The 23,075-nt window shown below is 39.9% G+C and overlaps 1 protein-coding gene across 1 annotated transcript in view; it reads right to left on the bottom strand.

Annotated features, from left to right (window-relative positions):
• EIF2AK3 (eukaryotic translation initiation factor 2 alpha kinase 3) overlaps window positions 1-23,075 on the bottom strand; it is a 928,830-nt gene that overhangs the window by 655,950 nt on the left and 249,805 nt on the right. The window contains exon 3 of the mRNA XM_044079283.1: window positions 4,031-4,225. Within this exon, the coding sequence (XP_043935218.1) occupies window positions 4,031-4,225 (195 nt within the window). The remainder of the gene's footprint in view (window positions 1-4,030; window positions 4,226-23,075) is intronic.

Genomic DNA, 23,075 nt, shown 5'->3' on the forward strand with positions numbered 1-23,075 from the left:
TAAAAGAACATGAGCCAGAGGGAGTATATAACTATTTGGGAATTGATGAAGGATCAATAATAAAACATGAACAAATGTTAACAAAACTTAGCAAGGAATATTTAGAAGACTTAAATTAATCCTGAAAACAGGGTTGACATCTAGGAACAAAATTCAAGTTATAAACCAATTTGCTCTTCCTGTCCTGACTTACAGTTTTTGAGTGATTGACTGGTCCCAAAACATGTTGGATAGATTAGACAGGAAAACAAGAAGGATGCTTCATGCTCATCAAATGATTTATAAAAATCAGTGCACAATAAGATTATACATTCCCCGTTCCGAAAGTGGTATGAGCCTCCTTGAAAATGATTACATATGCAGATCTGCAATTGCGGGAATGCACACATATCTGCTGACCTCACAAGGCCCAAATGTAATGAAAGTTTTGAAACATGAGGTGAATACATCTAAGAAGACTTCCCTGCTTAGTCTAGCAGAAGCATATCGGCTTTAAGCAAGAATGGAAATCAAACCATAAGTAGATAAAAATCAGGCAGCAACTGAATGTGCCAAAAAACAAAAGAAAGAATATAAGGTGAAGGATCAGATGAGAAGCCAAGAAATGTGGAAAATGCATAAATATAGCTGCAAGTATAGGAAACTTCTGGAAGACCCTCATGTTGATCAGGATTGAACTCAGGGAATGGTTAAGGAGAGGCAAATTCAAGCCAAAAGATGAAACGTTACCATTGGCGGCCCAAGACAGATGGATACGTACACATAGGTTTACAAAGTCCATTGAACATGTGGGAGAAAGAAGCAAATGTAGGTTTTGTAAAACAGAATTGGAAACATTCGCACACCTTGTTAATGGTTGTGACATACTAATGGCAGAAGGATTGTACACTGAAAGGCACAATAATGTGTCAAGACTTGCACTGGGGATTGTGTAAACATTATGGTACTAAAGTGCCTGAAAAACATTGGAAACGAACCACAAAGCATCACAGAAAACGATGAAGTCTACATTACATGGGATCCCCCATTACCAACAGTTCAAAAGACAGATGCGAGAAAACCAGATATAGTGGTCCATGAAAAGAAGACAAAAATAGCACTGATCATTTAAATCACTGCACCCAGCAACTCCTGCGTCTTGCGTACAGAGTGACACAAATTCATAAAATATCAAGATTTGCAGGCAGAAACGAGAGCAATGTGAAAGAAAGATGCTCAGACAGTTCTAACAGTAGTAGGAGCAACTGGTCTTATAAAAAAAAGAATCTACAATCACATTTAGATATGTTACCAATACATGTAACTCTGTACGAACTGCAGAAGGAGTCATTACTGGACACACTACAGGTGATGCAAACAGTAATTTTGGCTGACATCAAAGATTGAAACAATACTAATTTCATGAACTGTAATCATACTTTGACTTAGGAATGGGTTCCCTTCCCATCATGGTATTAGAAACCCAAAAGATTTAGAAAAATTAAAAAATACAGAAAGAATAAAAAGATTAGTTATATACAGAAAATGTACTCTTAGGCCTAAAATAATACAACTGTTATCTATTTCTGTTCTGATAACTCTGGTTTACTTTACTCTGAAGAGAACTGAATGCTACATGTATTTTCAACTGACTTGATTAGTAAATGTTGTACCTTATTGACTTCCAAAGGCCAGAATGACCTGAATTTTAACCTACATTCAAATGACAGATATCTCCCATCTGTTCAAATGTATCATTATGTAATGTTCAAAACAAGACCCCTAAATAGTCCCACCCTTTTGTTTTGCACAGCTTAACAGATTCTAAGGATAGCATGCAGAAGAATTACAAATACCTGAATGAACAAATAAAATGTGTATTTTGATGTGATGTATAAAATTACAGAAATATTTATTTTTCTAGTAAGACTATTAATTTTGGATCTCAATTCAAAAGGAACACAATTTATGTGAGTCGGATATATTCAAAGTTTGTCAGCCTGATAAAATGCGCAAGCCACATTTGTTGCAAGCAACAGGAAAAACACAGCACCCAGAATGACAATGCAAGACTACTTGCTACTTCTACCAATGAAGGACCATATATCTCTGCAACCACAGGAAATATAACACTAATTTTCCAGAAGAGTAAATCAATACCCTTGCATACAAAACACAGTTATGAAACATTACACACTATTTCACAGAATAATACATTGCGACACAGTTAAAAACAGACTGACTGAAAGTATAAACACACTTGCATAACATTATCTTCATATGATGAAGTACTTTAGTGTATATGAGCTGAAACTGGGGGAAGTGTATCAACTCCAGCAGAAAAAAAAATATGGACTCCTGAGACGAACAGTTTTTACTTTTAAAATAATGACTACGTACCATTACTGTACTGTGAGTGACAAGCTGAAGTAAAGCACAAAATGCACTACACAGTGAAGTATAATGCAAAATATCCGAGTATGGCAGACAGCACCTCTGAAACAATAACTATACTGCCTACATGTAAAAGATCACATCAGGATACAATTGCTACAAGTACATTAAACTGTTCTTTGCACACCTAAGGGTTTCTACGCTGCACTATACATCACTTTTGTTGCTCTAAATAATAGCATGCAATTTATGGCATGTGTCAAATGAAAATATTCTTTGTTAAAATGTACAGGAATCTGACTTCTAATGTAACAGCACCTCTGAAACAATAACTATACTGCCTACATGTAAAAGATCATATCAGGATACAATTGCTACAAGTACATTAAACTGTTCTTTGCACACCTAAGGGTTTCTACACTGCACTATACATCACTTTTGTTGCTCTAAATAATAGCATGCAATTTATGGCATGTGTCAAATGAAAATATTCTTTGTTAAAATGTACAGGAATCTGACTTCTAATGTAACAGCACCTCTGAAACAATAACTATACTGCCTACATGTAAAAGATCACATCAGGATACAATTGCTACAAGTACATTAAACTGTTCTTTGCACACCTAAGGGTTTCTACGCTGCACTATACATCACTTTTGTTGCTCTAAATAATAGCAGGCAATTTATGGCATGTGTCAAATGAAAATATTCTTTGTTAAAATGTACAGGAATCTGACTTCTAATGTAACAACTCCTCAGTAAAAGGATTCCATAACATTACTTGACTTAGCATACTGAAAATAAGTTCAACACAATATCCACAATGCAAACAAAGTATAATGCAAAATATCTGACTGAGACTGAACAACCACTGAAAACAACAGCACTGAAGCTTAAAGCCAAAAATCAGTCCCTCTTCCACCGTTCATTATGAAACAAAAAAAAATGCTCCTGATAAAATATACAGTATTTTTACTTCAAACACAAAGGCGACTCAGCAAAGAATACCTCTATGCCATTACTTTAACTAACTTTGCAGAAGCTCAATGCTACACTCTCAATGGAAACAGAGTCTACTACAAAATATGAGACAGTAGGAGTTTACTCATTTTTAAACATTTAAAAGGCTGTATCTCATTATTCCCCTCTACAACTTCATTACATAACTTTCAGAAAGTAACCACTGTCACTGGATCTACAAAAAAATCACAAGAGAATGCTATTCTAACCTTTCAGAATCCAGATCACTGTACTGAATTTGACAATACCACTTTAGTTGCCAGAGTCTATGACATATGGCAAACAGAACATTGACTTTTTCTGGCAAAACATTAAAGGATTTTAATTCTGATGTAATGACAACTCAGTAGAGAAGCATATTCAAAACTACTACTATAGTCTGCATATTTACTCGACTGATACATTTTTATGCTTCTACTTACTACACCAAATCATTCTATCTATGCTGCTTAAACATCTTTGTATTAAACACTTTGCCAAATTGCATGTATAACATTTGCACTCCTCTAATGTGTCCGTAGAATGTGCAGCTCTATTTTTGACTGATATAGTTCTTAGAATGCTATACAAAAATAAAATCAAAACAAGAACAACTGTACAAGACTTTTCAAAACAACATTCATCTATGTTCACTCACCTTCCCACTAAAAGCATTCAGTCCATATGTCGTAAGTGACTTTCCTCCAACAAGCACTAGGTCTTCTCCAAATTTGTAGGAGGATTCCAACAGGGACTCCACTGTAAAAGGGACTGCTTCCATGCTTTCTCGATCCCGATCCCACTGGAAAAGGTCTCCATCCAAAGAAGGGATTATCATTTTGTTTCCAAATGCCTAATAAAATGCACTTCTAAGATCAGTAATGTTACAAATCTGTATATCATTCTAAAGCAAATTACTGCAGTAAGGTTTACCCTACTTATACACATTTTACTATTTATAATGAAAAAAAAGTACATTTAACACATTTTGCACAGAACACTGCAGTGAACAGAGTTGTTCTCACAAAGAAGTAATCATTGCAAATCACCTTTTTATCATTTCCTAAGACTTCCACACTGCTGCAGCAAATGCAGATTCCACATTGCTTAGACAGCAACCACAACATCCACTGCACCTCAGATTAGGTAAACCCCAGTCTTACTATAAATTACTACTGGTTTTACTTATTCATATCTGTACAGTAGCAAGACACTGCTCTATTATCTTGCCAGTCTTTCCCATTTGTTCTCTTACTATACAACTACAACCTAAAAGTGAGTTACTACTTTAAACTTTCTGCATATTTCTCAATATGTGGAACAGAGATAAGACACTCCAACCAACACATAAATATAAATATAGATACCACTAACACCCTTAAGATCCATTTGCATGCCACCAGCTTGCAAATGCTGTGATAATGCTTCTTTGGAACTTAAACCCTTCAATCTGTCACTTTCAGAGACTACGAAATACCAATCTTTATTTAGATTTTTGATCCATTAGACTTTATCAAATAGGTGCTCCAGAAAAAAAGAACTACTTCAAACAGAAACCAGGTGTAATGGAAACAAAGAATAAGAAAACCATTCACCTGAAAATGGGAGTATTCAGAACATATGAAAAAAAACGATAATGGTTAAACATGCATGAAAACATGATGTACAAGCATGCATGCAATATTTAAAATTAAAAAAAAAAATCAAAAGTTCCTTCCTCAGTCCAATACCACCAACTAGCCTAACTTCAGTTCCTCATTTCTGAATACCATCCTGCTCTGGACTCCTTCTTTAGTCTTTATTATCAGTGTGTATTTACAGTGCATTCCCAAGAATCATGCTGCCCACCTTTGTCTGAACGTCATTCAAATTAAACATCCTGCTGTCTAGAGAGTACAGCTGTGTAAAATCTTACCATAACAGTAGATCTCCTTCTCTTCACTGTTGCAGTATTCCTTATGTAAGGGATCTTATGCCAAGGACAGTCCAACGTCCGACCAGTATACCAAAGCCTTTTTTTTAACAGGCGTTGTATGTCACATGAATGTTTCCTGCACAAGGCGTAGAACATAAAGGTGATGTACAGATTCACACACCTCAGAACTGAAAAGCCCTAGGAGGAACAGAATAACCCTAGGGACCAGGAGGAACATGTGCATCCAGAGGGAGGAAAAAGAAAAAGAAGCCTTGGCCAAGAAGAATAGAGCAGAGGGGGTAAGAGAAAGGGAGCGAATACTGCAACAGTGAAGAGGAGAGCATTTACTATTATGGTAATAATTTAAACAACTGTACTATGTCCTTCTGTATCACTGTTGCAGTATTCCTTACTTAAGGGAGAGTGCAAAAGCTCAACAGGAAACCTGGGAGGAAGAAGACACTGAAGAGCACTCTAGAAACCCATATAGGACAGCCCTGGCAAAGCCAGATCTTGCTCTGGAAACAACATCCAATGTGTAATGCTTCATGAAGATATAGACAGAAGTCCAAGTAGCAACCTCAGGGATGGAATTGGTATCCAGTTCTCTGAAAAAGGCACCAGAAGAAGCAACAGCTCTGGCAGAATGAGCCTTTACAGAAGAGGAAAGACATTTACCATGAAAAGAATAGCAAAAAGAAATGGCTTTAGAAATCCAGGAAGAGATGGTTTATTTAGAAACTGCCAAATCCAAAGACCTGTGATGAGAGGAAACAACAAAGTTGCTCAGATTTGCCAATAGCCTTAGTCTTATCCAAATAGTATATGAGCTGTCTTCTACGCAAATCTATGATGTGAAGAACCTTCTCAATGGCAGACTGTGGAGAAGGAAAAACGGAAGGCAAATTAATAGACTGATCAAGAGACAATTAATTGACCACCTTGGGCATAAAAGAAGGATAAGTATGAAGGGACACCTTGTCCCTGTGAAAATCTAAGAAGGGAGAAACTGCAGTGAGAGTTTGAAGCTCAGATACTCTCTTAACTGTAGTAAGGGCCAAAAGAAGAACAGTCTTCCAAGTACAATGTTGTAAGGAAGCTGAAGCAGCAGGCTCAAAAGGAGACAGAGTCGAAAAATTTTAAAGAAGAAAACTGAGGTCCCAGGAAGGTGAATTAGGCTTCCTGAGAGGCCTGACATGAAGGAACAAGTAATTGCTTGGCCTCAAACCTAGAAGCCAGAGGAGGAGTTAAGGGCAGACAAGCAGAAACTGCTGATAGGTGAACTTTAACTGAAGAATATACTAGCACAGAAGAAGAGTGTTCAGTCTGATGTTCAATGATGGCATTTAGACTGGCTGCAAAGAAGTTCTGAGGTGTGTGCGTCCATATGTCACCTTTATGCCCTACGCCTTGTGCGGGGAGCATATGTGTGACGTATGATGCCTGTAAACTCTAAAGGCTCCTTGGCAGGAGATCTCTTGCATAAGGAATACTGCAACAGTGATATGGTTAAGTCTTTTTGCAATGGCTACAGGCACAGGTTTTTTTTTTTTTTTTTTTTATGCAGGAGGAATACCCCATGGCAGTTTACAATGACAGGCACAATAAGTCCTAAAAGCACCAAAAGAACAGCTCTGGTCTAGCAGAAGTGGAATAGAGGGAGCTAAGAAAAAGGCACAGCATTTAGGGGAAAAGAGGATTAACAGAGCAAGGGGAAACAGGTAAGGGGGAAGTAAGGCTAGAAGGAACAAGTTGCAGAGCAAGTTTGTCATTTTCAGGTGAGGTAATTTTAGACCAGATTGGGACCTTACTAGCTAAAGGGAAAGTGGAGCAACAAAAAGGATACACACAGACTAAAGATAGGTGTTCAAAACTCATCTGGGATAGATGGTGGGGATCAATCAAAAAACAGATGTACTATGGGCTGCCACATTCAATCAGCCATTAGGTTTCCCCAAGTGAAAAGTTAAAAATGTAGAGAGCTAATGGAGAATATGTGGATACATTCTACTTACTGAACAGAGGGAAGGAAGACAAACACATGGACACTACACTACAGCAAACAAGTGTTCAAATAAAATGTTTCTGTTCCTCTTTACGTGAAACAATCAGTAAAGAAAAACAAAAACAGTAAATTTAAACACTTGCAATTTCTTGAGGATTGACTTTTTTCTAGTGATCAAACAACAGTAAAGGGTAAGTTACTTTTAACAACACAGACAGCCTCTCTATCCATCAACTGCAGCCACTTTATTGACTGCATACAGTCCAGACATTTAATTGTGATAAAAAAATAATCACCACAGTACAGAATAAATCATTAAGCTAGCATCATTTTATTCCCCACATAACTTCCCCATCTCAGCAATTATAACCACTTTTATTGGTTGTGCACCCTTCAGATAACTGATTATAATAAAATAATAACCCCGGTAATATGGACTTAAAAGCTTGGTGCTACTCAAAAAAAAAAATTGCCCACCACATGGAACTTGGACCTTGACGCAACAATCAGTGACATAGCCAAGAAAAAAAAGAGGGAGCCAAAATCAGGGGCAGAGTATAAATATTAATTTTGCAAGTCATTAGAATAATATGTTTTGCATTAAGCAATTCCTGAATGAAATAAAAGCCTGAAATTAAAATATCTATCATTATTTTTAGTCACTGAAATCCTCAGTGCTTTACTTAAAAACTACACATTTTCAAGGAAAACAACAAAAATATAAAGCAAACAAACAAAAAAAAAAATCAAGGAAATTCTGCAAGACTAGGAACAGGTGAATGAAGACTGAGATATTACAGGACATCTCACATTAGTCCTTCAAAACTGCTGTTCATTGTATCTGGTTCCATTCCACCATTTACAAAGAAACTTACCTACTGCAATCCAATCTCCAGACTACACCTTGCATAATCCAATCACCACAACATTGCTGAATGGGTTGAAAGGAGTTTTGTCTGCAGTTTCATTAAGTCACCGAAACAAGCTCTTGTATATACTGTAATTTGCACAGGCTCAGCTTCTCAGCAGTCCTTACCACTAGATGTCTGCTTTTAGGTCTTCAATCTGTTTATCATACAATCAACAATGGAGAGGGCAGGAGTAAGTAGGGCAGCAGTGTTCCATGCCACGTATGCACACTGCTGACGACAGGAAATACTCTGTGTTTATGTTATAAAGTCCATAAACTGCTTGAACGTGAACTGTTGTGGGATTATGTGAATGCTGAAGTGCCGGATACGTGAATGCCCCCCCAATATTCTTCTGTCAACAGATTTTGACATTTGGGTGTTCTGACATAAGTACACCCATCCATCTATCTATCCATCCATCTATACATGAAATGGCCTCTGAAAGCTCTGATTTGCACATATCTCCTGAAATAATTGATTTTAAAATCAGTCATTAGTACAATAAGTGATAAACACAATCTTGGCTATTCAACCTACTACATATATATCTGTGTTTCTTTTAATATTCACTTGATATGTTGACATGCATAAATCAGTAACTGTATCAAGTCTGAGGTGTACTGCTGAGCTACAAAGTGTAAGGGGCTGTATGGTCAAAATGTGAACAGTCAACATGAAAATGCAACAAGTAATGAGACTGGAGTGAGTTTAAGTACAGCAAGGAGACGGAGACTTACTGTGCATCTAGTGGGATGGGAGAGTTGTGCCTGATCCTTGACAATGGCTCACAGAACTAAAGTCTCTCTCTCAAACTGTCATGACTTGCACTGTCTGACACTGAAGGTTAAGGACAAAAGCTAAAAATGAGTACCATTACACTGCCCTTGGATTTATTCTCTCCATCTCCATCTGTATACTGTGCAGATATGGGCAAGTCACTTAATTAGCCTGCATGTTAACACGTCAAGTTCTGAAAAGGAACATGCACCTAACTGGCTGACCTGATTAACAAACAAAAGGGGAAATGGCTACTACAAGTAAATGCATACTTACAGTTCCTTATGGCCAGGGAAAGGTGCACAACTCATTCAAGATCTTTGGTTTTAGCTACTCAGACTTCCTTTCCCTGCTGCGAAAATCAGTTTTCTGTATAATACCTACAGACTTTCTGTTCTAATTGGGGTTTCTGAAACTGCTTTGAAATCAAGTCAAGGTTTTAGATAACAAGAGTGGCTCACTATCCCCACATTATTTTCGGCTTTGTCCACAATTTTTCAGCCAAGAGGTTGAGAGGTACGAGTCTGCTGCAATCCCGCTGTAACACTGACAGGGTCTCAAGCTGTGTTTTGAAAAAAGCAGAGTGGACCTTTTTCCCTACTGCACCTCTGTGACCGTAATACAATACAATTTCAGCTGACAAACTTGGTACACAGTATACGTGCTGTTGGAATGAGCAGTATTGCTATACATGCTGTGTAGCTCATACGACTATGTGACTAGCACCAGCTGCCTCCTCGGTGCATGGTAAAATACTTCTGCTTCAAAAAGTCTTGCTAGTCAGCTGTGTCTGAACAAGACATGAACCTTTGACCACATTTTACTGCACAACGATTCAGGGCAGTGCAGACCTAATTTTTGAACCTTGTCCACAGCCACACATGAAAAAATGACTCTTTGCTGTTAATACTGCACTACATTGGTTGCCATACAACAACTAACCAGTATGCTAAAAGCAAGCAGATGTGTACAACAACCTAAAACTGAGCTTATAACAGCAAAATGACAGAATTCAAATCTTGTGATCTCGATTTCATTCAAAATGAGATTAAAACACTTAAGGAGCTTACAACTCTAAAAGCATGTCTGAAAAATGGGTGAGTTTATTACATATCCAAATAAAAGCACATAAACATACAAAGTAGAAGTATCCAACAATTAAGGAAAATGAACTGCAAAACCTGAAGCTCTACGATGAAATATCATACAGTGGCAGTTCGGCTCCACGGTGTAGAGGGATAAAGTACGACTATGACCAAGGATTAAACAGTGGCTTCTGATCTGAAAAACTTAGGTGGGAAGTGTAGCAATGAGGAGCACATACTACCTTGCCTACCATGGAGGGGTAGTACGGGGGGAGGTCTGATCAGCTGCTAGTCAAACAAGTGGAGGACTATAGGGAGGCGGAAGCCAAATACACTCTGGCTAGGCTTATAAATGCCCTAGGGCAGATAGCCTAGTATCTACCTATGAACTATAGCTGTCAAAATTGGGCCAGGACTTAGGATGTGAGCTTAGCTTTACCAAGATACAATCGGTAGCCTTCTATGATTCTGTGGGTGAGAAAAACTGCACACAACAGGAAGGGCACTGTAAGCCCTGACGGTGACCAAAGTGCACATGTAAGCTACCATGAAGTGAATAAGAGCATATATATATTCCCTCATATTTTGAACTACTGGATGCAGGCAGGGATACAAAGCATCTCCACGGCTGCCTGGGTGATGACGGCTTAGGTCACATGTCACCACTGTGCTGGGAGACTCAGAAGTGGTGGGGGAGGAGGGAATGAATGGGCTGAAGACACAATGGTGGAGGGGCAGATGGATAACATCTCTGTGAAAAAGAGAGTACAAAACATACAGTGACTCCTGAATATTCAGAAAGCCTTAAACAAGACACTGGATGTCCTGGAAAACTGTATTTAAGAATTTTAATACTGCTCATCATTTACTCAGGCCTTAAATTAGAGTTCTTCCCCAGATACAATAACAATCTGGGGCAGTTTCACCTTATCTTCAACAAGCTAAATGCAGCTATATCATCAATATCCTCAGACCTAAAGCCATCTGCATTAGCAGTTTTCTTTTATCCTGTTGCACATAGAATTCATCTGGTAAAAACACCCTGTCTGTTATAGTCATCAGGTCTCTACCTCTACATACTACTATTCTTCAGAAGAGAAACCTTAATTTTGTGCTGCTCACCTCAAACTACACTTGCGCATTTCACACCCTTTCCTGCATCAGTCAGATTTCCTTTTCACTTATTCTGTTATATAGTTCAAAGTTCTTCTACTAATACACATAAATGCCAGTAAGACTGCCTCTGGTCCATCAAGTCCTAACTGTCTGTAGCTGCTTCTATAACTGCCCCTCCTATTTATCCAGTTTTACTAACCTGTCCCATGCATGTTTAAAGCCCTTACACAGTAGACCCAGCAAGGAAACCTTTGACTAATTCTGACATACCACTCTCCTTTCTGAGAAGTAATGACTCCTGATGTCTGTCTTAAGCACTGTTTCAGCTGCCACCATGCTACCACCTTATTCTGCCCCCTCTCCCCAACAATCGGGTTTCTGATTATGTTGTGCACCTATGTCATACCTCCCCATTTACCTTCTCTCTTCCATTCCTCTACTGTGGACTTGGATTTCTCCCTGCTCTCTATAGGTACACTCCACAAAGCTTCGTTACCCCTCACTCTTCAATCCATATGAAACAAATTTCAGATAGAACACTATGATCTTATACAATGGCTTGTTCATCAATACGATCTTCTTAGCTTGTTACTTAATCCAAATTACCAAAAACATGGTGTCCAAGGCACCCTTTCTCATTTCTCCTGTCCTTCAAACACATGGAAGTTAGCTTTCTCTCCAGAGCTTTACAAGTCATTTTCAGTACACCACATTTTCCTCTTTTGTGCTTGCAGCAAAATAAATACAATCAGCAATGTTCCTTTCAGGTTTCTACAAGTTTTTATTCAGATTATCTTTCTCCAGCTGCTCATTATTAAAATGCTACGTAGACAATACACATTTACACAGTCAATTTGTTTGCTTAAACAGTTGCCTGACTGTCATCCTACCCGGAAGAAAGGTCCAGTTAAAAGAAAAAATCATGCACTCTTTGTACTGACGAATGCACTGTACTCCAATACGAGTTCAATCTTCTACTTCTGAATTTAGTTTATGTTTAACTATATAATCTGATCATTTAATCTTTTAGCCAACAGACATACAACTACCCCCAAAACGTCTCCTGTCTTAAAAATGGGCAAAAAAACACAGCTGAGGCTACGACTTTTACAGTAAAGTATTTGGTTAATGTGACGGTGATCACAGCGTTGGTTTTAGACTTCCTACATTGTATTTACCCCAGTTAGAATTTTAAGCAGCAGTTCCCCGCTCCCAACAAAGGCTTATGTTAACAACTATACCTATATTCTGTAATACCTTAGTAGACACACAAGGCAGACTTACATTTGTGAGCACAGTTTCTTTATTAAAGAAACATGATTTGCTAAGGTGATGAAGGGAAGGTACTAGTCTCTTTACGGAGTGTGAGTTTAATAGTAAATCATAAAATTATGACAGATTCCAAAGTGGTACTACTGTATCAAGCAAGGTGAACAGTTCCAGGACCTCTTGTAGCAAAACCATCCCATTACTACAGTGTATATTCAATGTATAGTGATTAATGGATATGAGGACCATGTGGCAGCTTCAAATATATTTTTAAACAGAGACATGCCTGACATATGCTGCTGACCTAGCAGAATACACTCTAAATCTAAATTTGTCTTGTAAAGGATTTGTTATATTTAACCTAACAAAAGGCAAAGCAATGGGCTAAACATTTAGACAGTGTTGGTTTACTGACTGGTGCACCCTTCTCCTTTGGGAAAAAATAAATCAATAATAAAGTCTTTCTGATTACAGCCAACAAGCGTAAATGACTGTCTCCATCAATTTGACAGTTTGCATAAAGGCAGAGGGATGAATAAACTGATTAGGGACTACTGCTCTGGTCATGAAACACAGGTTAATCTTTAAAGGAAAGCTTTTCCATGGCACTCAAATGTCTCTTCTTGTCACTCTGCCTTTATTTGTGTAATACACTGAAGCAGCACAATCACTCAAGTGTTTCAGATTAAGCTTCCCGATATGACACACACACACATATATATATATACATACACACACACACACACACACACACACACACACACACACACACACACATATATATATACATACATATATATATTGACATATTAGAAGCCAATGAAGTATTCACATGTGTAGTATCGCAAGAGGCACTATTGGTACAGCAGCTGCCATGGATGCTAAATGCTGAAGAACCTCCCTTGCTGAGGCTTTGTTTTGACAGAGAACCACCCGGAGCTCGAGCCTCAGCCTCTGCAATCTGTGAACTGGGAGGGCACCAGACAAGAACGGGTGTCGAAAACTGCCCCAATGAACTCTACGGAGTGGGTTGGAGCAAGGTTGGATTTCTCCCAATTTATCATTATTCCCAAAAGTCTCGCCAGGGAAAGTGTAAACAGCAGGGCTGCTACCAGAAAATGCAGATAAAAGAATGGCTCAAGGGTGCAGGTGCAGAAATTAGCAAAAATAAATTGTAAAACAACTGCACCAAGACTTACACACCAAGCATTTATTGATAAAAATAAAATAAACAAAACAAACGTAAGCGCTTTCACAACTACTCTGGTTGCTTCATCAGACAAAATGACCATCAATCTAGTCTCTTATATAGCATATTAATTGTCAGCTAATACACATAACTGAAATCAGATGTAAATCATTAATAAAACAATCAGTAGAATGCTATTTGCTTATTAAATGCTTAGCACTGACATCATTTCAAAATGTATATAAATAAGTTCAAATCTATCATTCATTTCATACGTATTAAAATTCATATATGAAGAATTCATGTATAGAAAAAAATATATATATATGTGTATGTGCACATACATAAAAATAAAAATTAAAACTATATTCTCTATTATTTTAACTAGAACTAGTAATAGTATAATTCCTTGAAGGATGAGTAGAAGTTCTATGAGTATAGAGATGTTTACACTCAGAACATCTTCTGCATGGAAACGTACCAACCCGAGATGAGTGGATGGGTTTGGTTAATTCCATCTTATTACATAGATGTTGTTTCAATGACAGATTATTTATAAAGGAGAAATTTGGAACATAGCCAACTTTCTCCAGAAGTCCGGGTATTTCTTGTAAGATGTGCCAATTTCTCTTAACAATGGAAGTAAACTCATTCACATCACTTGAATATTGGAAAACTAATCTAAACTTATTATTAGTAGTGCTGGCGGTTATAAATATTTCTTCCATAACTTTGACTAAGGAACAGACTAATTTGCTGAATAAAGGTTTACCCTTTATTCCTGCTAAGCGAGCAAATTCAGTAGAAATGCTAAAAGACCTTAGGTTGCTTGGTAGAGATTTGTCTCTAAAGAACATTTTTTCAAATAATAACTATTACTAGTTCTAGTTATGTTGATTGCAGAACCATGAACATTGTTTATTTTTCTTTCTGTCAGAAATGCTTTGCATTTTACATAGACAAGACAAACAGGATGTTCAAGGATAGGATACTTGAGCACATTTGAGACATTAATAATGGTAAAGAAACGAATGCCTTAGCGAAGCATATAAAAGAGACAGATTGCACGCATAACTTCATATTTTTTGCCATTGAGGTGGTTCACATAAGCATACAAGGAGGTGACAGAGAATTTGACTGAAAGTATTGAGCAAAAATGGATTCTTTCACTCAATGCTGAGAAATATCCTGGTCTGAATGGTGTGGCATCTCTAAAACCCTTTCTGAAATCTCGTCACCTTAGGCATTAAAATAATAGAGAATATAGGTTAATTTTTATGTATGTGCACATACATACATACATATATACATATATATATATATATATATATATATATATTTTTTTTTTCTATACATGAATTCTTCATATATAAATTTTAATACGTATGAAATGAATGATAGATTTTAACTTATTTATATACATTTTGAAATTATGTCAGTGCTACGCATTTAATAAGCAAACAGCATTCTACTGATTGTTTTATTAATGATTTACATCTGATTTCAGTTATGTGTATTAGCTAACAATTAACATATGCTATATAAGGGAATAGATTGATGGTCATTTTGTCTGATGAAGTAACCAGAGTAGTTGTGAAAGCGCTTACGTTTGTTTTGTTTATTTTATTTTTATCAATAAATGCCTGCTACCAGAAGATGCTTGGTGGTGGGAGTAAGGAGCAAATCGTCCAACTATGGAAACACCCGGAATCCTTGCAGTCTCAAGTGAGCTGTTACCACTGCCATACACTTTGTGAACACTCCTGTAGAGAGTCCGAATGACAGGGCACGAAATTGGTAGTGACTGGCTCCTAGCCAGAAGCGAAGTAGTCTCTTGGAGCATTTGCCCATTCTGATGAGGTAAGACGCGTCCCAGAGATCTATCAAGCAGATCCAATCACCTTCCCTTAGAAAAGGGAGAATGGACTGAACCGTGACCATCTGGAATTTCGTTTTGGCAAATTGCTGAGACCCAGAATTGGTCTCCAGTCCCATTTTTTTGGCACCAAAAAGTGTCTCGAGTAGAATTCGGATCCGCATTGGTCTGGTGGGACTGTTTGGATGCCTTTTTTGACACCGCTTATTTATTTCTGTGGCTGCTTCTTCCCTTTAACTGGGTGGAATGTCAGGAAGTTTTGATGGAAGCTTTGGATAAGTGATGAGGGGAATGGTGTAACCTCTGGTTATAATTTTCTGCACCCAATGGTTGGAAGTTATTGATTGCCAGGCAGCATGGTGCAAAGAGAAATGTCCCCCAACTCCTTCCAGAGGAAAGCAATTGGGCCACTCTTTAGGAGCGCTGGTAAGGCTGCCCAGAGAAAGAATCCCTGTGTGCCTGATTACGCAGACCCCCACTGCCTCGGTACGGGGGGTCTTCCAAAACTGTTACCCCCTCTGTCCTTGCGGGTATCATCACCATGTGTGGCACGGAAAGGACCCTGAGATTTTTTGTGCCACATTTTCCTGCTCCTCTGGTTCCTGGAAAAGGAACATTGTGGATTGGAAAAGCGTAGACCTATGGCAGACAGGGTCTTACCATCCTCCTCACACCTGGCCAGGGTGTCTTTCACCTTAGGGCCAAAAAGGGAAGATGCTTTGATTGGAGCGTTCACGAAGGAAGACTTAAAAGGGCCCACAAAGTTACAGCGGCGCATCCAGGCATGGCATCTCACAACTATGCCTGAACCTGCCGCCCCTTTGGTTGCATGTGAGAGCAACCTCATGGACAAACTGGAGATAGATTCCAGGGTTGTGAGCTGCGAGCCTATTTTGTCTCTTACCCCATCAGACAACTGTCCTCCAAGTGTTCCAGAGAGTTCGGAAACCAAGTCTTTTGGAACCTCGTAAAATGTGCCAAGTAATACAGAAACCGTATGGCAAAAATTGCTAAACTCGCTTCCCTAATCTGTCCACAGTCCGGGACTCCCTGTTGGGTGGATAAAAAGTATGACTCTCTTCGGCAAGATTTTTTTTCGTGGCCACCGCCACCACCGTAACATCAACTGGTAAATGTCTAGACCAATGTGGGCTCTCACTGGGGGGGGGGGGGGTATCTTGTCAGGTCTCCGAGGGATCGACTCAACAGAATCAAGGTTCTTCCAGGTACGCTGCACCACGAGTTGTACCAGCTCGTCTGCAGGCGGGGTCACCCAAGACAGGCACGGAAAGCCTGCAGAAAACATGGACTCCTTGGAAGAAGGGTTAGTGGGCTTCCAATCACCTTTCTGTTTCAACATTTCAAGGGTGTCCCCAAAGGAAACATCATCAGGAGGTGACCGTGGGGACCCTTCCCCATCATCAAAATCCGTATGCTCTGTCAGAGACTCTTCAGGGAAGTCTACATGCTTCCTCTTGCACGATCTTCTTCAGTGGTGGCTCCTCAGCAGGGGGTCTCTAAGGAAGACTAGAAGAGGGGCACCCTGTAATGGAGTCTCCTGCGTCTTTCCTGCCCGGAGTCCCAGGGCAGTGGCTTGGCTTGTGTCAGCTGTAGCTCAGGGGATAAAGAGGTCTGGGGTTCTGGCATCGGTGGAATGCTTCCAGAAGCAAGTGCCCTCTCCATAGCTCGGAATGGAGGTCTGCCAGAAGAGGGATGGGAGCCCGGAACTGAGAGGGACAACCTTGGAACCGGGGTCACACCCCGCTCTGCCAAACCCATTCCCGAGGGAGGAGCCTCAACCAGGATATGTGCAGACAGAGCTCCTGGCACCATGGATGGAATCGTAGACACTCAAAACCATACTCCAAGCTGAAGACCGCACAGCCCAATCACGAAGTTAAGAAAGGCTCAGTTCTGAAGGGACCGTAGGCCAAAGGGACAGTCCCAGAGCCACAGTAAAGTCCACTACTGGTGCCGAGACGGGGGGGATTCGAATAGAACGTCGGAGCAGAAGATTTTGGAACCGGTATGGTCAAAGGAGGAGAGTAGGATGGAGTCCGTGGAGAAACGAACCCAGGTCCTGCAAGTGGATGGGTCCTGCAAGTGGATGGGTCCTAGATGGAGTGGGTATCCCCCTGGCTGTCAACAGCTGATCCACAAGACGCACCACGTCAAACTCGGTAAGGCTCCTGGTGGATCTAGTAGACACTCCCGACAGGGAGTCAGGTCATTCTAAGAACGGACTATATACTTAACCTAGAAAAGGATTTGTTGATGAAGAGTATCGGGTCTGTGAAGTGGAGTCTATCAGTACCAATGTCATCAGTTTGGAGACCGGAACCAGTGGCGTCAAAATTGCCATTATCGGAACTGTGAAAAGACTCTGTGCCAGAGGGGCACTTGGAGCCGACACAGAAGGTTCAGTAGTAAATGGAATCACAAATGTAGGCATCGAAGGCGTGCACTGTGCCAAAGTGGGAGCAACCTTTGAAAAATCAGTTGTCTGTGCCGCAGAAAGTACTGGAGCCAAAACAGGCACCGGCAAACTAAGACATGTAGTCAGAGAGGAGAAAGGTCGGTGCCGAGTAGGCGAACTTATGCTCCGAAGACAATTTTAGTACTTTAGACTTAACAGACTTTCCCTGGTCACCCGAGAGTGAAGAGGGGACAGAGTGTGACCTTTTCTTTTTTTTTATAGGAGGGGATGAGACCTCTGTCACAGAAAGGTCCTCTGAAAGGGGCATCTTAAGGAGGCCCTTCAGAATCAGTTTGTTTCCCCTCTCATTTAAAGTGCACTGACTAAAACTTTGGCAAATCACACAAGGAGGTTGCAACGAAAGATGGAGCACCCCCAGACAATAAACACAGTCATCATGGGAATCACTGTTAGGCAGTTTTCCCTTACAAGAAGTACAATGCTTAAACCTGGACGTGCCTTTTTTATCAGGCATCATGAAAAAATATAAACACACAACAAGTTAGATGGAAACGAAGGGGAAATGAGGCAGAGAGTTTTTCTATATTTATACAGACATATGAAATAAGGTGAAAAAAAAAAGGAGAAATACCAACGATGGTATTTAATAAATACCACGAGAGGTAGGTAGAAATGCCGTACCACCAATAGTACTGAAGATTAGCAAAAAGGTAAAAACAGAAGGGTAAAAAAGTCTATCAACAGATTCAAAAGTAAAGAAATATCAAAATACCAACAAGGAATAAGAAGTAGATATACAATATCCAGGAAAATATCAAAAAGTTCTCACTTAGCTGAGAGCTTGGCTTGAAAACGGCTTTATGGCTACGTGGCAAACGAGATCTGAGGTAACAAGGAGAAACGCACTATGGGTAAAAGCTTAGCTTGAGAGTTTTTTGGCTGGTGCGAGCTTGGTATTAGGCCAATTTGGTTCCGAGGATGGAACAGACAACCCAAAGATTAACAACATCAGATCACTTTTTAGAAGACAATATATATACCCAAATTACGTGGGGGGCATACCCCTTACTATATATACTAACTCCAGGATCACACTACAATGGGGAAAAGGGCATATACCTTTCAACGAAATGAGTTTCAGTGAAATGAGTTTTCGGTGAAGTGAGCTTTCAGTCAAGTGTCCTCAGTCAAATGAGCTTCAGTGAAATGAAGTAGACCAATATTTTATATATATATATATATATATATATATATATATATATATATATACATATATATATGCATATTATATATATATATCTCTATCATCAGCCTCCTTTTTCCAATTTTTTCTACATGGGGTCAGGGTATCGTGTTAACTGTCGCCAACTCTCTCGATTCAGTGCCACACTCTTGCCTTCTTCAACACTCATGCCTGATTGTCGCAAATCTTCTTTCACACAATCCATCCACATCTTTGCTGGACATCCTTGCTTCCTCTTACCTTCTTCCTGTCTGTCCCAAGTCTTCCTCACCAGACTGTCTTCTGCTTTTCTACACATGTGCCCAAGCCACCGTAATCTGTTCTGTTTGATCTTTTCTGCAATCGGAGCTACTCTGGCTTCTGCTCTTATGTCCTCATTTCTTTGTCTGTCCCACAGTGAGCATCCTACCACCTTTCTCAGGCACTTCATTTCCATCATCTTTAGCTTCTTCAACTGTTCTGCCTTTACTGCCCAGGTTTCTGTACCATACAGTAGTACTGGGCGCACCACTTGTCTTGTACACCTTGCTTTTCAGCTTCTTTGGCATTCTTCTGTTATAGACTACACCTGATACTCTATGCCAGTTGGCTGCAGCCCCTCTGATTCTAGCTATGACCTCTTCATTCTGACTACCCTTCTCCTCAACCAACCCCTCTCAGACACTTGAAGCTGTTTACCTGTTCCGCTATCTTCCCTGCTATCTCTATTCTCAGCTTATTCTGATTTCCCCAATTTGTTGCCATTACCACCATCTTATCTGTGCTTAGTTTCATCCAATGTGCCTTCTGATTTGCATTCCATTCTCCTATCCTTTGCTGAACTTCTAGCTTAGAGTCTGCCTGTACTGCTACATCATCTGCACACAGCAGCTTTGCTGATCTGTCCCCTCCAACCTGTTTGCTAATGTAGTCCATCACCAGTATGAACAGCATCGGGCTCGGAGCTGAACCCTGATGTAGACCCATTTCCACTAGGAACCCCTCTATGAGGCCGAACATTGTTCTTACTTGAGTCACTAGGTCCTTGTACATAGCCTGCACTAATTCTATCAATGTTTCCGGTACTTCAAATCACCGCAGTACTGCCCAGATTAGCTTTCTTGGGACCTTGTCATATGCTTTCTCCAGGTCTAGGAATGCTCAGTTAGACTCTGTCCTCATTTCCAGCTTCTTCTCAAGTATCTGTCTCAATGCAAACATTGAGTCAATTGTGCTGCATGCTGATCTGAATCCGAACTGTTCATCTCCCATCTTACAGTCTACTACTCTGCGTATCCGTTTATCAATCACTCTCTCCAGAACTTTCAAGCAGTGTGGTAGGAGTTTGATCCCTCTGCACTGCCCACAGTTGTGAATGTCCCCTTTGTTCTTCTACACTGGCACAAGTATGTTATTCTCCAGTCATCTGGGATATGCCTTTATCTCCACACTGCTATTAGTACCCTCAGGAGCCACTTCTCCCCATCTCACCCAGCATCTTTATCATATCTGCTGTCACCTCATCTGAGCCTGCTGCTTTCCCTGACTTCATCTTCCTTAGTGCTGTTCTTACCTCTTCTACGGTGGGCTCCTCTTCTTCTCTAATTGTAGGATGTTTCTGGGGCAGTACAGCTTCTGTGGGGTTTTCTTTATGCTGGAAATACTCCTTCCACCTCCCTTTGATGTCCTGTGGACTGGTAAGCAGGTTGTTGCTGGCATCCCTTATGAAGGGTGTCTGACTATCTTCTTTATCTTTCTGTCTTTGCCTTGCAACCTGATATAGTTTCTTTGTGCCCCTTACTGAGTCACTTTCCAGAAGTTGGTAGAGTGTCTCTGATGCTACTGCAACTTCTTTCATAGATTCTTTGTTAGCCAACCAGTAGTCCTTCCTAGCCTGGTCAGTCTTTTACATCTCCCATTTCTTCCTGCACTCCTACTTTCTTTTGATGACTTCCTGACTTCTGCATTCCACCACCAGCTTTCCTTATGTACCTTATTTCCATACCTGGCTCAGCCACATATATTTTCTGTAGTCCTAAAACATGCTGTTTTTAGGTGCTGCCACTCCTCTTCAACTTCACCTACTTCTTCCTCTTCTTGGGGTGCTAGAACCCTGAGTAATTCCTTGAACTGTTGTACTTACTCTCCAGTCAACTTCCAGGTCTTCAGCCTGGTCTCTGTTGACCTAAGAACCTTCTCTGACAACTGCTTGCAGCTGATTGTGGCAACTAATGGTTTACGGTGTGGGCCAACTGTTTCACTGGGGATGACTTTGCAATCATGGATTCTACCCCAGTCCTTTTCCTACTAGGAGGAAGTCTAACCGAGTTGCATGTTGGCTACTCTTGGATGTGATCTTGTGACTGTCTCACTTTCTGAACCATGTGTTGGCTACTATCATGCTATTTGCCAGATAGAAGTCTAGAATGGCTTCTCCTCCTTTATTCCTGTTACCCCAGCCATGTGGACCCAGAAAGTCCTCATATCCTGTTCTGTCAATCTCGATAGGTGCACTCAAGTCACCCATTATCAACAACAATTCATGTTGTCCTGCTTTATCTAGTAGGTCCTGCAACTGCTGTCTGAATGCATTCTTTTCCTCACTATCACAACCCTGCTGTGGAGCATATGCTGAGATTATGAATAATGCCCTATCATTACACTGGAGTCAGACTGCCATGAGTCTATCATTAATTCTGATGATATCCTTCACTGCCTTCTGAAGCCTCTCTCTCACCACAATTCCTACACCATTTCTAGCCTGTCCCCCACCTGAGTATTACAGTTTGGATCCAAGTGGCTTTTGCTGCACTGTCCTTCCATCTCGTCTCTTGGATACATAGGATGTCCAGCCTCCTCTGTATCATCATGTCATCCACTTTCAAGCTGCGTCCTGTCAGTGAATCTACATTAAGTGCAGCAATTCTCAGTTCATGTTTGGCAGGTTGGTTGCTTTTACATCCAGCTTTCGCTCAAAAGAGCTACCCCCAGGTAGCCCATGCTAGACACTGGCCAGCCAGTAGCTTATTGGCCAAGGGCTGCTGGGCTTTACGGCATGCACAAACTGGCCAATACAGGCACATATACCGCTGCCACCATTAGAGCAAGGGTCTCTGGTGTGGGTGAGAGTAGGCCGGGTCCTCAACCCACTTATCACCGGTAACTACCCATGCCCATTTTTGGCGACATTAATCAACATGATTAAATCATCTAGAGGCATATTTTAAACCATCGAGTTTCTAGCCCTGCCAAGGCACGCAGTCTGTGATCTGTGTTCTCTTATCTTGAGGATACTGCGCACCACACTAGATGCCCAAAGCAGTTAGTCTGTACAACTATTCCCCCTATAGGACACCATGTAGAGTCTGTGCTGCTGCCCACAGCTCCATTCATTGGTGAGTTTGAGATGGAAACACTCAGCATGTTTTTCGGACATGGAAGAAACATCACGGAGACACAAGGAGAACATGCAAACTCCAAACAGGCACTAGTCGGAGGTCAGGATCGAACCTTGTACATGGGAGGCGAAGACCTTAACCACTAAGCCATCTGGGCCTCTGCTATATATATATATATATATATATTTATATATATATATCTATATATATATATATATATATATATATATATATATATATATATATATATATATATATATATATATATATATATATATATATATATATATATATATATATATATATACATGCATACATATATGTATGCATGTATATATATGCATACACATATATATATATATATATATATATATATGTGTGTGTGTGTAAGACGTTATACATATATGCACACACACATATATATATATATATATATATATATATATGCATACACATATATATATTGCATACATATATATATATATATATATATGTGTGTGTGT

The sequence above is a fragment of the Protopterus annectens genome, chromosome 8.part0, assembly GCF_019279795.1.
Source record: "Protopterus annectens isolate FY-2018-M chromosome 8.part0, PAN1.0, whole genome shotgun sequence".
NCBI classification, from domain to species: Eukaryota; Metazoa; Chordata; order Ceratodontiformes; family Protopteridae; genus Protopterus; species Protopterus annectens.